General features: G+C 43.8%; 1 protein-coding gene across 1 annotated transcript in view; it reads right to left on the bottom strand.

Moving 5' to 3' along the window:
• AK4 (adenylate kinase 4) overlaps positions 1-12,535 on the bottom strand; it is a 71,807-nt gene extending 59,272 nt beyond the window's left edge. The window contains exon 1 of the mRNA XM_004369021.2: positions 12,219-12,535. Within this exon, the coding sequence (XP_004369078.1) occupies positions 12,219-12,363 (145 nt within the window). The 5' untranslated portion in view covers positions 12,364-12,535. The remainder of the gene's footprint in view (positions 1-12,218) is intronic.
• Positions 12,536-13,739: the final 1,204 nt, after the last annotated feature.

The raw sequence follows: 13,739 nt of genomic DNA, 5'->3' as shown, positions 1-13,739 counted from the left end.
TTGACTCCAAAAGCACAAGTGACAAAAGAAAAAGCAAATAAACTGGATTTCATCCACATTAAAAACTTCTGTGCATCAAAGGATACCATGAAGAAGGTGAAAAGGCAACCCACAGAACGAGAGAAAATATTTGCAAATTGTATATTTGATAAGGGACTTGTACCCAAAACACAGGAAGAACTCTTACATCTCAACAATAAAAAGACAAATAACCCAATTTTTTAAATGAGCAAAGGATTTGAGTAGACATTTCTCCAAAGGCAGCATACATATAGCCAAGAAGCACATGAACAGATGCTTAACATCACTAGTCAACAGGGAAATGTAAATGAAAAACACAATGAGATACTACTTCACATCCACTAGGGGGGCCGAAATAAAAAAGACTGACAATAACAGGTGTAGGCAGGGATGTGGAAAAATTGGAACCCTCGCTCAGTGCTGGTGGAAATGTAAAATAGTGCAGCTGCTCTGGAAAACAATTTAATAATTCGTCAAAATGTTAAACATAGAATTATCAGATGAGACCCAGCAACTCCACTCCTAGGTATATACCTAAGAGAAATGAAAAACATATGTCCACACAACAACTTGTAAATGAATGTTTATAGTAGGAAACAACCCGTGTCCGTCAATGATGCAATGAATAAACAAAATGTGGTATAGCCATACAATGGAATATTATTCAGCAATAAAAAGGAATGAAGTATTGATACAACAACATGGATGAACCTTGAAAACATGCTAAGTGACAGAAGCCAGGGACCGAAAGTTGCATATGAGTCCATTTATATAAAATATCCAGAATAGGCTAATCCAAAAAAAACAGAAAGTAGATTCATGGTTACCAGGGACTGGAGGGAGGGGAAAATGGGGAGTAGCTACTAATGAATAACAATGCTTCTTTCTGAGTAAGGAAAATGTTCTGAAATAGATCACCGTGATAGTTGTACTACTCTGTGAATACATTAAAAACCACTGGTTTAAATTTTCAAATGACTTTAGAAGTGACTTTAATATATTTTACCACAATAAATTTTTTAAGTGACTTTACAGCTTAAGGGGCTCTGGTGGCACAGTGGATAAAGAGCTTGGCTATTATCCAAAGGTCAGCAGTTCGAATCCACCAGCTGCTCGTTGGAAACCCTATGGGGTAGTTCTACTCTATAGGGTCACTATGAGTTGGAATCTACTCAATGGCAATGGGTTTTACAGTTTAAAGGGGTGAACTTATGATATGCAAATTATATCTCAGTAAAGCTGTTATAAAAAATATTAACACCATCAAAAAAACAAAAAAAAATCATCCAATGGCTTCCCATCCAACTAGGATGACGCTCAAACTCCTGGTCATGTCCTTGAGGCTCTATATGATCAGGCCTCTGCCTCCCTTTCTAGCCTCCTCTCCTATCATCTTCTCACCGTGCTACAGCCACACTAGCCTTCTCTTCTTGTCACAAGCTCATTTAGCATTAGAATCTGTGATGGTTAAGGTCGCGTGTCAACTTGGCTGGGCCATGATTCTCAGTGGTTTGGCAGTTATGATGTAGCCTGGCAGTCATATGATGCTGTGATCACTTACACAGTGTGATTTGATGTAATGTGATCACCTGATGGGATCTGCTGTTGAGTAGCCAATCAGTTGAAAGGGAGTTACTTCGGGGGTGTGGCCTGCATCAAATATAAGTGGACATTCTGGCAAGGCTCATGGGCTTTTGCTCACTCTGGATCCTGCAGGTGGCTACTGTTCATCTGACCTCCAGTTCTTGGGACTTTAGCTAGCAGCTTACCTGCGGTCTTGCCAGCGGATCTTGGGTTTGCCAGCCCCAGTGGCTATGTGAATCAGGAGACGCCTCCAGCCAGACCCACGGACTTGGGACATTCCAGCCTCTACAACCACATGAGCCATTTCCTTGATATAAATCTCTCGTATATATTTATACGCTTTACTGGTTTTGCCTCTCTAGAGAACCCAGCCTAAGACGGGTGTTTCCACATGATGCTCCCTCAGCCCACAAATCTTCAGCTGGCTGACTCCTATCCTTACTCAGAGCTCAGCTTAAATGTCACCTCCTCAAACATGGCTTCTCCAGTGTCACTACATAAATTAATCTTCCCAGATGCTCTCCCTCATTACACTCTTATTTTCTTCATAGAAGTTTTACAAAATATAAGGTACAAGGCATAAGAAGGTATCTTGTTTATTTGTCCCTTTTATAGCTTGTCTCCCCTCCAGCTATAACAGGCTGTCAAAACATTTGTTGAACTGAACTGTCATTAATGAATTTACTATTCAAACAGCAAGAGACCATAATTGAAGTTAATGAAATAGATTATTTTACAGGGAGGCAAATGATGAACGCCAAATTAGAGGTACAGATGAGTATAAGAGAAATTTCAGAGAAGAAAATGACCGGTAGCTGCAACAACTGGGGAAAAGCTTCATGGAATTGGTAAGACTGAAGATAGACTTTAGAGGTTAACAGAAGTATGAAAGGTATTACAGGTGAAAGGTACATCTGAACAACATCCTCCTCCGCTTTGTCAGTAACATCAACACTTCACTCACATACATACACCCTACAATGACTCATGGGAATATAATTTGGAACCCAGACTGTGAACCCTACACTATAAACGCCTCGAGGGCAGATACCAGGTTTTACTTTTGCATATCTCCCCATACTACATGCAGGCACAGTTACTTACATCTGTCAGGAATGACTAATGAAGTAGAAGCAAATTCAGGCATCATTCTAGCACCCTGCCATTGTGATCCAAAGCAATTTCTACCTCCTCAAAATTACAAGTCTGTATTTTAGACCTTTTTTGGTCTTTTTTGGTGATAGAAGAGGGATTCAGTGTGTCCTTTTTCAGTTCTTTGTGGGGGGAGGGTCAGGGATAGAACATAAAACCACATACTTTTAGCTTATCCTTAATGGGCCTGCTGAACCTCAGTGCACCTGTGAAGAACTAAGCTGGGATGCCTGCCCTGCCATCCACTGCCCCAGTGTGGCACGTACAAGACCTGAAGTAGGGATTTTGCTAGTTACTAGCATACCTGGATGGCAGCATGACATAATAGGAAGTTTAACCGTGATTCTGGAGTCCCAAGTGTGAATGCCAGCTTCTCTATTTAACTAGCTGTTTAACCTAAGGCAAGTTACTCAACATCTCTGAGGCCATTTATTTATAAAATGATGTAATACCAATTACGCTGTATATCTGTGTACAGACTAGAGTTATCCATTGCTGTATAGTCCACTCCAACTCACAGCAACGCTATAGGACAGAGGAGAACTGTCCCATAGGGTTTCCAAGGGGGTAATCTTTACGGAAGCAGACTGCCACGCCCTTCTCTCATGAAGCTGCTGGTACGTTCAAACCACTGACCTTTCAGTTAGTAGCTGACACTGAACCACTTCGCTACCAGTGCTAGAGATAATTTGCATAAATTAGCCATCCCATGGCCTGGTACATGCTTGGCCCACTGCAAAGGCTAGTTATCATTACCAAGTCACAAGAATTACAAAGTGCCAGGTCACAGGTTGCTGCTGCCTAATAACAAAGTGCTGAAGGTCAGAAAACAGTTGATTTCTTGCTTCTTGGGAATTTGATGAGCAGCAATGACTCTGCACTATTTCAACATCTTCAGTCGCTCTGGCTAAGTAAGGGATGCTTGCTACCGGACCTGTTGTTTAGCTAGTACAAGAACTACTGGGACCTGGAGGTGAGACTGTTAAAATATAACACCAGCCACCTAACTGGACCTCATGAAGCTGTACAAATGAGACCTTTGTACTATGTCTTAAAGGCCAACCTGAGAATTAAACATCAAGTGGAGGGGTGAAAAGCACAGAGTGATCCAAAAGCATCTACTACCTACTCATCTTTAAAAAAGAAAAAATCTAGCTTGCTGAAGGAAAAGTTCATGGTTGAGGTATCTAACCCATCGTGAACATACATTGTCTACAACGTTACAAAGAAAACGTAATTTCCAGGTAAACTCTTCTCACAACATGGACAAATACACAGATTGCTAAAGAGTGATTTAAAAGGAAATAGACAATTCACTATGTTCTTCACAAGCAGATTTATAGGTAATCGTCTAGTGCCCAATTTACTACTTTCATAATTGCGTGTCATCCCTTGAGTTCCAGGAAGTTTTGAAGTGGGAGTTCAAAGGCTTCATAAACTACGATGCCACTATATTTGTATCCTAAATGAAAGCACAAATAATGGGCACTGAAAAAGGTGAGGTACAGCAGGTATAATAACCCTTTCCTTTGATAATACAGAGATGAGCAAGGGCTAAGATGATAGTATACAAGGTGTAACCATGCCATAAAAGCAGTGATCCCTTGTGAACCACAAACAAGCTCCAAAAGAACAGTTTCAGATATAATGTGGCCATGACCACCCCATCTCCTCATCTGGTAACTGGACTCACTTGTCAAAACTCAGTTTAGGAACACCTCCTTTAAAAAGCTTTCCGTAATCCCATCTCCTTCGAAACTCTGGTTAAGCTGCCTCTTCCCTATGTCCCACAAGACCTACAACCTTCATCACTTTGTTTTGTGCTTGTTTATCTGCCTGACTCTCCCAATAAACTAGCAGCTCCTTCAAGGAAAAGACCTTGTCTTACGTCTCTATATCCCACAGGTCAACACTCAAATGTTTTAGTTGGCACTCAACATTTGTTGAAAGACATATTTAAAAAGACATTCAGTGCAGCATACTTTGTATACAAAGCACTATAAATAACCTAAATTCCCATCAACAGCGGACTGGTTAATTCTGTGGTCCTCAGAGTATGGTCCAAGGATCCCTAAGGGAAAATGAAGCTTTTTTAAAGGTCCGTGAAATTCTCCTTTCTCCAAATACTTAGCTGTGTGAGGTCATATTCTTCAAATACTTTAACCAAAACAACATAACACCAAGACTGAACGAAGAACCAGATATGAAAATCTAGCTTTCTTCTATTAAGCCGGGCATTAAACAGATCTGCCAATATGCAAAACAATGCAACTCTTCTCATTAGATTTTGTTTGGAAAAGTTATTTCTCACAAAAATGCTATTTATGTTAATGTGGGTTTATTATTGTTACTTTTAATGAACTGATAGATATTTTTTAAATTTCTCAGTTTTAATTTCTAATATGGTAAATATCTATAGGTATAACTCACATAAAACAAAAACTCTTTGGAGTTCTCAATCATGTTAAATGTGTTAGGAAGTCCTGACACCAAAACATTTAAGAATAGCTGGTTAAATAAACTATGGTACATCTGTACAATAACAGAGTATATGGCCATTTTTTAAAAAGAATGAGGTGGATGTAATACATGCTGACAGATATCAGCATCTAAGTTACAATACTACGTTAAAAAAAGAAATGCAAAACAAAGTATAAATTTGTACATTGCCATATATCCATATATGTCATATATGTGCAAACTCCCTAGATAAACATCCAAGAAATGTAAAAAATGGGTCCCCCTGTGGAGGAACTGAGAGCCAGGAGGCTCTCACATACGGGAGGGAGACTTGCCACTCCATTCTGAGTGTATTATTTGAAAATTTTACCACGTGTATATATTATCTTTTAAAAAAAGAAAAATGGAATCAATAAACTATACTGGAATAATACATGGACACTAAACTCACATGAAAGAACAGAATGTAATGACACTGGAAAATATTAAACCATACATCGTTAAATAAAGCAAGATGTTTAAAAAATAACAGTAATACACAATATAATTCAAAATACGTATATACATATGTATGTGTGTATATTTACGTATTTACTCCTAAAAAAGTCTAGAAGGATAGATTGTATATAAAAATATTAATAGCATTTTTTTCTTCCAGTTTTAGTGGGATTACAAGTGATTGTCTTCCTTATTCTTCTAAGCTTTATAAACTTTTGATAACTGATACATTATTTGTACATTCAGAAACACAAGGAAAAAGTGTGTTTAAATATACAAGTATGTTTACATGTGTATCTATATATTTGTTAAGCTAAAAAAGTAAGTAAGCTAGGTAACACCAAGAACTTAACTGAATGTTTATAAGTAAAGTTTCAAACTCTCCTCTTCCCCTGTGGTTTAAAAATTAATTTGGTTCTGTAGTTTTATTCCTAGGAATCAATCACAAGGAAATTATATGTGCCCCACGATGCTTGTAAGAGCATTATTTAAAGGCAAATAATGCCAATAACCCAGATGTTCCAAATGGATTGCTTAGACCCACTCTAGTTCAGCTCTAAGGCACGTTCACCTAGGTGCTCGGGCCAAGGTCCTAGGATTCGCTGTGGATGCCTTTCTCTCCATCACCACTCTCACCCAACTCATATGCCCAGCTGGTTCTGCCTCCATACATATCCTAAAGCCTTTCATTTCTTCTTCTTCACTACTACCAGTCCAATCCAAGCCATGGTCCACTCTCCTTATCCACAGTGGTCTCCCTTGTACCACTCTTGCTTACCTGGAGTCATTCGCCACACTGCATCCAAAAGGTCAACTTTTAAAAGTTAAACCAATTCATGTCACTGTCCTATTTAAGGCCCTTCAACGGTTTTTCAGTGTCCTTAGAACAAAATTCAATCCTTATCAGGGTCCTCAAGGCTCTACCTGACCTGGCCGCCACTCATCTCTGACCTCACTTCTTCCACATCCCCTTTGCTCACTAAACTGCAACCATACTGCCTTTCTTTCTGTTCCTCAAACAAGCTACACTGGTTCTCACTTTAGCAACTTGGCAAGTGCTGTATCTTCTCCCTGGAACACTCTGCTCCTACATTCACACATGCTCATTCCTTATTTGTTTTTCACCTCCCAGAGACGCCTTCCCTAATCACACAACCTTAGCCCTTGTCACTAACTTGTCACCATTTCTTTAATAATACATACCTCTATCTAATGTTATCCTGTTTATTCCATACTTGTGTACCCTGTGTCTCCTCAATCTGCTAGTCGCCTCACCTCTATAACCTCTGTGAACAAAGGAACAGTTGAGTGGGTGCTCAAAAAATATCTAGTGAATGAATGAAATACTATATAGCACTAAAATATTTTTGAAGACGCTTTAAGAACATAGAAAAATGTTCACTATATGTATCTAGGTGGGAGAAAAAAAGTTACCAAATAACTGATCACCGAGTTTGTTGGGAGAGGGGAAAATATACAAAAAAGAACAAAATAACTTCTGTTAGTATTTTAAAGTCTCTAGGTGGTATTAAGGGTAATTTTTACTTTCTTCTTCATACAGCTTCACATGTTAAATTTTCCTATAAGGCATGACTTTGAGAAAAGACTACTTTTAAAAAATGACCATACTGGAAGAATGCTCAAAGATGCAGATGTGCATATGGCTAAGGGGAGATTTACTGTCAGGGGATGCTTTATTCAAGAATCCAGTAGGACACTGTAAAAAGCTGAACTGATAAAAAAGTTGTGCAATAGCTATATTTACAATGACAAAAAAAAAAAAAAGTAACTGCTGAGGCTGCTTATGTATAATCAAACACCTCATGGGACTTGCAAGCAGCCATGCAAGGCATAACAATTGTTCTCTATTTGCCTGGAGGAACAGAGGAAGCAGGAGAGTCAGGAATAGGAGGATATGGAATGTGTGGCTAATTGCCTCCATGAACAACTGCCCCCTCTGCCATGAGAACAGAACTGGATGGTGCCTGGATACCATTACTGAACATTTTGATCAAAGAGTCTATAGAAAAATCCTGATCAAAAGGGAGCTAATACAGGATAGAACTTCAAATTCTAATGGACTCCAGACTTTCTGGAGCCATGGAGGCTGGATGAACCCCTGAAACTACTGCCCTAAGATAATAAGGTTTTCAATCTTAAACCAAAAATATCCCCTGAAGTCATCTTAAAACTAAACAATAGATTAGCTTAACTAGTAAAAAAAAATCTGCCTTGAGCATTATGCTCTTTTAAGAACTATCTATATGGAATCAAATAGGAAACTTAGGGAGCAGTGAGTTAATGTTAATGGGGGAGAAACCACGCAGAGAAAGGTGAGAATGGTTGCATAACTTGAAAAATGTAATGAACGTCACTGAATTGTACATGTAAAAACTGTTGAATTGGTCTGTTTTGCGGTGTATATTCCCAACAACAAAATAAACAGAATAAGAAAGAATCAAGTAGGGCTCTTCAAATACATGTGAAAACCCTCAGACATAGGAAGCAGAAAAAATACAGAGATGTGGAGTGGACCTGAAGTCTGGATAGAGGCCTCAAAACCTGTCAGATGTGGGCAATGTCTCACCAGGCTAGAAAAATAAACAGACTATTGCATATTCTAGAACTCTGTAATAAGCAAAGACCCTGTATGATCTACAAAAAGGTTAACTATTTAAAGTTGTTTTAGATACGTCGTTGAACTCTCTCAAGTATAATAGAATCTCTCTATCCTCCAATTGTCAGTTTTCACCCTTGCATAAAAAAAGACACATTTATATTTAATGCGTACCCTGAACCCTCTGAACTAGGTCACCTTTTCAGAGAAGAAAAGCTCAGCCCACAGTATAATTTGAAATGCTAGTCCCATCTGTAAAACTCCAGCAGGAGCTGCAGTTAATATTAATTAAGGACAGAAACAGGTTTGTTCTTGAACAGCTTTTCTCTCAATCAAATCCAGGATGCTTCCAAGTGGAAACCTGCCAATTTTCCTTCACTTGAGATAGCAGACCCAGTACAAAATAGTGTGATTTTTTAAAACACGACGATTTGTCAAACTTCTTAAAAGAGAATTTTCCTATCCTTCAGAGGAAGGTTTCAGTCACCCATCACCCAAGAAAAGAAGCTATCACTAAACAGAAGAATTTTCAATGGGACTTACTCAACTGAATGCCAGCCCCATGCACGTGTGCACTCTTAGACATGCACACACACACAGAGAGAAGCTAGTATTCCTTATGACAGACTCTAGGACCCAGCTCTTGGCAGTCTAAGAGAACTCTCTCCTCTATTTATTCGTGCAGTATGCTAAAGAGAATGAGCCAAAGATCTGAAAGATTTGGGGCGGGGTCATCAACTAAGGTATTTGATAAGTCTCAACCTGTACTGCTCCAGGCAGCCTAGGAAGTGCCAATGGGTGACAACAATAATGAGGGTAATCTCCAATCCGGGTTAAGTACAAACTTTTACCATAAACCAGAGCTAATTAAACAGAATGGACTCTATCACTGGAGGCTGTATAACTTGTTCTGGGGAGGATGTATACAGAATTTGTGACCCATGCCTTCACCACAAACTTGTTGAACTCCTTTTCTGCATTAGATACTTCGCAGATTCCTGTCCTGAGTCTCAGTGGGAAGTGGTAGCATGGGGAAGGGAGAAGGGACAAGGATCACAGAAGTGCCCTGAACACAGCTATAGCCCCAGCAGCATCTAGGACACTGCCTGACCCATAGCAGGTACTCAGTAAATGTTTATTGAATGAATTAGACATTTATTGCACTGCATTACAACTGTATGTGACACCAGCAAAAGAATCAGAGAGCTATAGAGGAAAGAGATGAATTCTGCCATGGCAGGTGAGGGAAGACTTCCCAGAAGCTGCAACATCAGAGTGGCCCTTCCCTACAAGTGCAACTTTGTACCAGGCAGTGGCTGCAGGAGGAGGAAAGCCATGTAAACAGGAGAATGCACTCCATCAAGGCCGAAGGAGATGGCCTGAGCTCCCTTCCAATTCAAATTCTTACAAAAGTTCTATTTCCTGGGGTTTTGTTGTGCTTCATCATCTCCTTCAAACCTTTGACAATAAAACGGTACATACAGAAGGGTTGTTATGCTTCTCTATCAGGAAATTAGCTAAAAGCAAACAGCAGGTTACAGATAGAAAAATAAATACTGTATAATGTTTTCTTATTTACCAGGCAGTCAGCCTGCAAGATTCTTACTTAGATCTTCTGAGAGAGAAAAATAATATGAAAACACTCCCACCCCACACACACTAGAACAAGCCAGTTTCAAAACAAATTGCTGTCCTTTTTCTTCTCCTTCTTTCCCTGATAACAGTTTAAACTGGTCCATGCAAAAACTACTTGACTCCCAACAGAAAGAGAAAAGGGGATAATCTTAATATTTCATAGTCACTTTTTACTCCAGGAGGAAATACTGGAAGGGAAATGAAGGGATTTTAAAGAGAAGAAATACTAAAGTTAGAACAGAGGAAAGTTAAAATGAAAAAAAGAGAACAAGGGAAAACAGAACCCCTCAGAAAAGTGCAGAAATAAACAACTTCCTATCACACTCTCTTTAAAAATTGGAAGGGCTGCTAGTTCAGTCACAGGACGCATAGTGTAAAACCCTTTATGCCCAAAGGAAGCAAGTGACCAAGTCAGATACACAGAATACTAATAAATGGGCTCTATGGAGCACTGGTGGTGCAGTGGTTAAGACCAACATCAGCTACCGCTGCTAACCAAAAGGTGAGCAGTTGAATCCACCAGTTGCTCCTTGGAAACCCTAGGGAACAGTTCTACTCTGTCCTATAGGGTCGCTATGAGTTGGAATAGATTCCATGCAACGGGTTTGGTTTTTTGGTTTTTTACGGAGCCCTGGTGGCACAGTGGTTAAGCATTTGCCAGCTAACCAAAGGCTTGGCAGTTCAAATCCACCAGCCGCTCCTTGGAAAACCTATGGGGCAGTTCTACTCTGTCCTATAGGGTCGCTAAGAGTTGGAATAAACTAAATGGCGACCTTTTTTGTTTGTTTGTTTGTTTTAACACCCTAGCTGTTCCCTTCTGTCACTATGTCTCCATTCCCCTACTGTTGGAGAAGCCAGACCTAAACACAAAACAATTGTTGGGAGCCTAGCTTCTCTCCCTCAAAACCACATACCAAACACAGAGAATAAAACGCTTTTGCATGTGAAATTAAAATTAAAATAGGTCCAAATGAGGTAACAGTACACACAAGAGAAAACTGAAGGTACAATGTAGTACACATAACTCTTCCTTATGAGAGACTGGGGGTAGGATGTTCTTGAAAACCAAAATACAAGCTTGCTTTTTCAACTTGTTTAAGAGAGACTAAAACTCTGCCTTTGAGATCCTTAATTTCTTGCTTTTAAGCTTTCCTTCTGTTTTCTAGCACATTCCTCCGCCCACCTCTTCAGACTAATTTGTGCTTCTGAAATGAAGATGGCTGGATAATTAGCCCATGATGGACAATAACCACCGTGGACACCGATGAGAACAGTAGCGATATTAAAGCACCCTATTTGCTGTAACAAGTTTTCATAACGGAGTTACTAATGATGAGCATCTGCATCCCAGAAGAGTAACGTACCTCGCAGCAGCACAACTGCTACCCCTCGCCTTTTAATGCCAATTCATTACAAACTGGTGTGAACGTGGGGTGGGAGGAGAGGGGTTCGGGGACGACCAGACTAAGCTCAGGCGATCTATGTCCCTAACTTCACCACGCAAGCCAAGGGAGGCTGGATTCAAAATGTAATTTATCGGAACAAGTCTCCCAGTCTCCTAAAGGCTGGGCCCTGGCTTGGGGAGGAGGGGGAGTTGGTAGTAAGAGTTTACTTGGGGAGGAGGGGGAGTTGGTAGTAAGAGTTTACCTTAGAAGGCGGCAGCGAACAGACAGGCCTTTCAGAGCCGCCAGGGCTCTGGCCCGGGGGCAGAGACAGCGCGGGGCTGGAGAGGTGCGCGGCTGGGAGCCCCGCAGCGCCACAGGTTCCCCGCGCGTAGCCTGGCCCGGCTCCCACAGGTGGGCGGCGCTCGGCCTCCGGGGATCAGGAAATAGGAGAGGGCGCCGCAGTTCCCCAGAGATACGGGGGACAGGAGGAGCCTATGGGCTGCAGGGCGGCTTTGCCTTAAGGCGGCAGCGTCAAGGGAAGCTTCGAGGGTTGTCAGTTGCCTGGTTCTCGCTTCCTCCGCTGGGTGGTTACCAGCTTTCCGTAGGAGCCCGGTGAAGAGAGGAGCCTTGTGCACCTCCTACCATCCTCCCCGCGAGCCTCGGGCTCCTCCCCGGGCGCGGTTAACCCGCACGGCCGCGGACCGCCCGCCTGTCGGCTGCATGCGACCGGTCACGTACAAGCCTGCACGACCACACGCGGGCGGGGGAAGGGCGCCCGGGGACCAGCGGAGAACTGGCCCCTTTCCGGCCGTTTCTCTCCAGGGCCTGACCCGATTCCCCTTTGGCTCACCCCCGCAGCCCCTCACCCGTGTTCGCCTTGATGTTCTCCCGCAAGAAGTGGCCGCTGGAGAGATGCTGGAGGCCGAAGTTCTGGGCGATCCTCTGGCACACCGTGCCCTTGCCCGAGCCGGGCGGCCCAAGGATGACCGCGCGCAGGAGTTTGGAAGCCATTGCCTTCGCGAGGAGGGGGGCGGCTAAAAAGACAGCGGCCCTGGACGGAGCCCCGGGAACTTTGTTTCTTCTTCCCGTGTCCCCGGCACCCTCCGCTCGCGCGTGGACTCTCCAGCCACCCTGCAGGGGAAGAAAAGACTTTTGAGACAACCCCTCCCCTCAGCCCTACGCCCAGGCGGACTCTAAGGCGGAGTAGCGCGCCACGCTACACCTCCCCGCCCTTGTCAGCTTCCTCGCCCCCACGCAGCGATTCTGCAGCACTCCAGAGCCCCCGCCCCTAGCGTGGTCAGCCTGCGGGGCCAGAGGTCGGTCCGGCCAGCCCCAACTCTATCCCTTCCTCTATCTTGCTCTAGCAGCCGGGTTGAGGAGGGGGCCGGGAGGCTGGACATTCCCACGCCAGTCTCCACCGAGCCAAGAAAACCGGGAAAGGGATGAGTCGAAGCGCGCAACCCACCGCCCCCACGCACCAGCCGGCCTGTGGGCTGAGTCCCAGCCCGGGTCGCCGCACGTGGGCAGCGTTTAGTTCGCGCCCCGGCCCCTCCCCCGCGGCTGTCACATTCCCGGGATTCGCAGCAGTCGCTACTGCCAGCCGGCCGAGCGGGCGGCCCAGCGCCCACCTCCGCCGAGGGCTGCCGGGATGCGCTCCTCCTCCGCGGGGCTCGTAAGGAGCCGGAGCTCGGCGCCTCCCTACAAAGAGCAGTCAAATAAGCACACACCTCGGCTGAGAGGCCGCGCGCCGAGTGGCTTCCAGCCCGGATCCCGCTGGGCGGCGCCGCCTCCGCCCGCCCCCACTCCGCGCCCCGGCCGGCCGCGCGGGACTCGCGCCTTACGTAACCCGGGAGCCCGGCTCCGCTGGAGCCGCCGGCCCTCGCCCCCTCCCCTTCCAGCGGCTCTGCTCCCCAACCCGCCCTCCCCGGCCCACGTGCTCCCCAGGACCCAGTGGGGTCTGCTGGGGCGAAGAAGACCGAAGGGAGAGAAACCCCTTTTTGGGGGGTGGCAATGAGTCAGAATCAATTCGACGGCGATGGAGGGACCGTGTGACCTGCTAATGGGAAAGAAAAATACAACTTGTTGAGTGCCTACTGTGCGTCAAGTTCACTGCTAGGTGATTTCATTATCCAACAATCTTCCAAGGTAGAGTATCTACAGATGAAAAGATGCTTGGAATGCAGTCGTTCATTCGTTGATTCATTCATTCAACTAATGTTTATTGAGTTCCTACTTTGTGCCAGACAGTATCTAGGCGCTCGGGATATAGTGGTGAACAACAGAAAACGAACCACGCCCTCGTGGGGGCTACAGTCCAGCGAGGCTTTAGAACCCGCGTCTACTGGCCTCTAAAGACCAGGCTTCTAGGGGAAGAGGAAGGCGCGGAG

The sequence above is a fragment of the Trichechus manatus genome, unplaced genomic scaffold, assembly GCF_000243295.1.
Source record: "Trichechus manatus latirostris isolate Lorelei unplaced genomic scaffold, TriManLat1.0 scaffold00003, whole genome shotgun sequence".
Taxonomy (NCBI): Eukaryota; Metazoa; Chordata; class Mammalia; order Sirenia; family Trichechidae; genus Trichechus; species Trichechus manatus.
The sequence above is the reverse complement of the archived record's forward strand: the minus strand, read 5'-3'. Positions and strand labels throughout refer to the sequence as shown.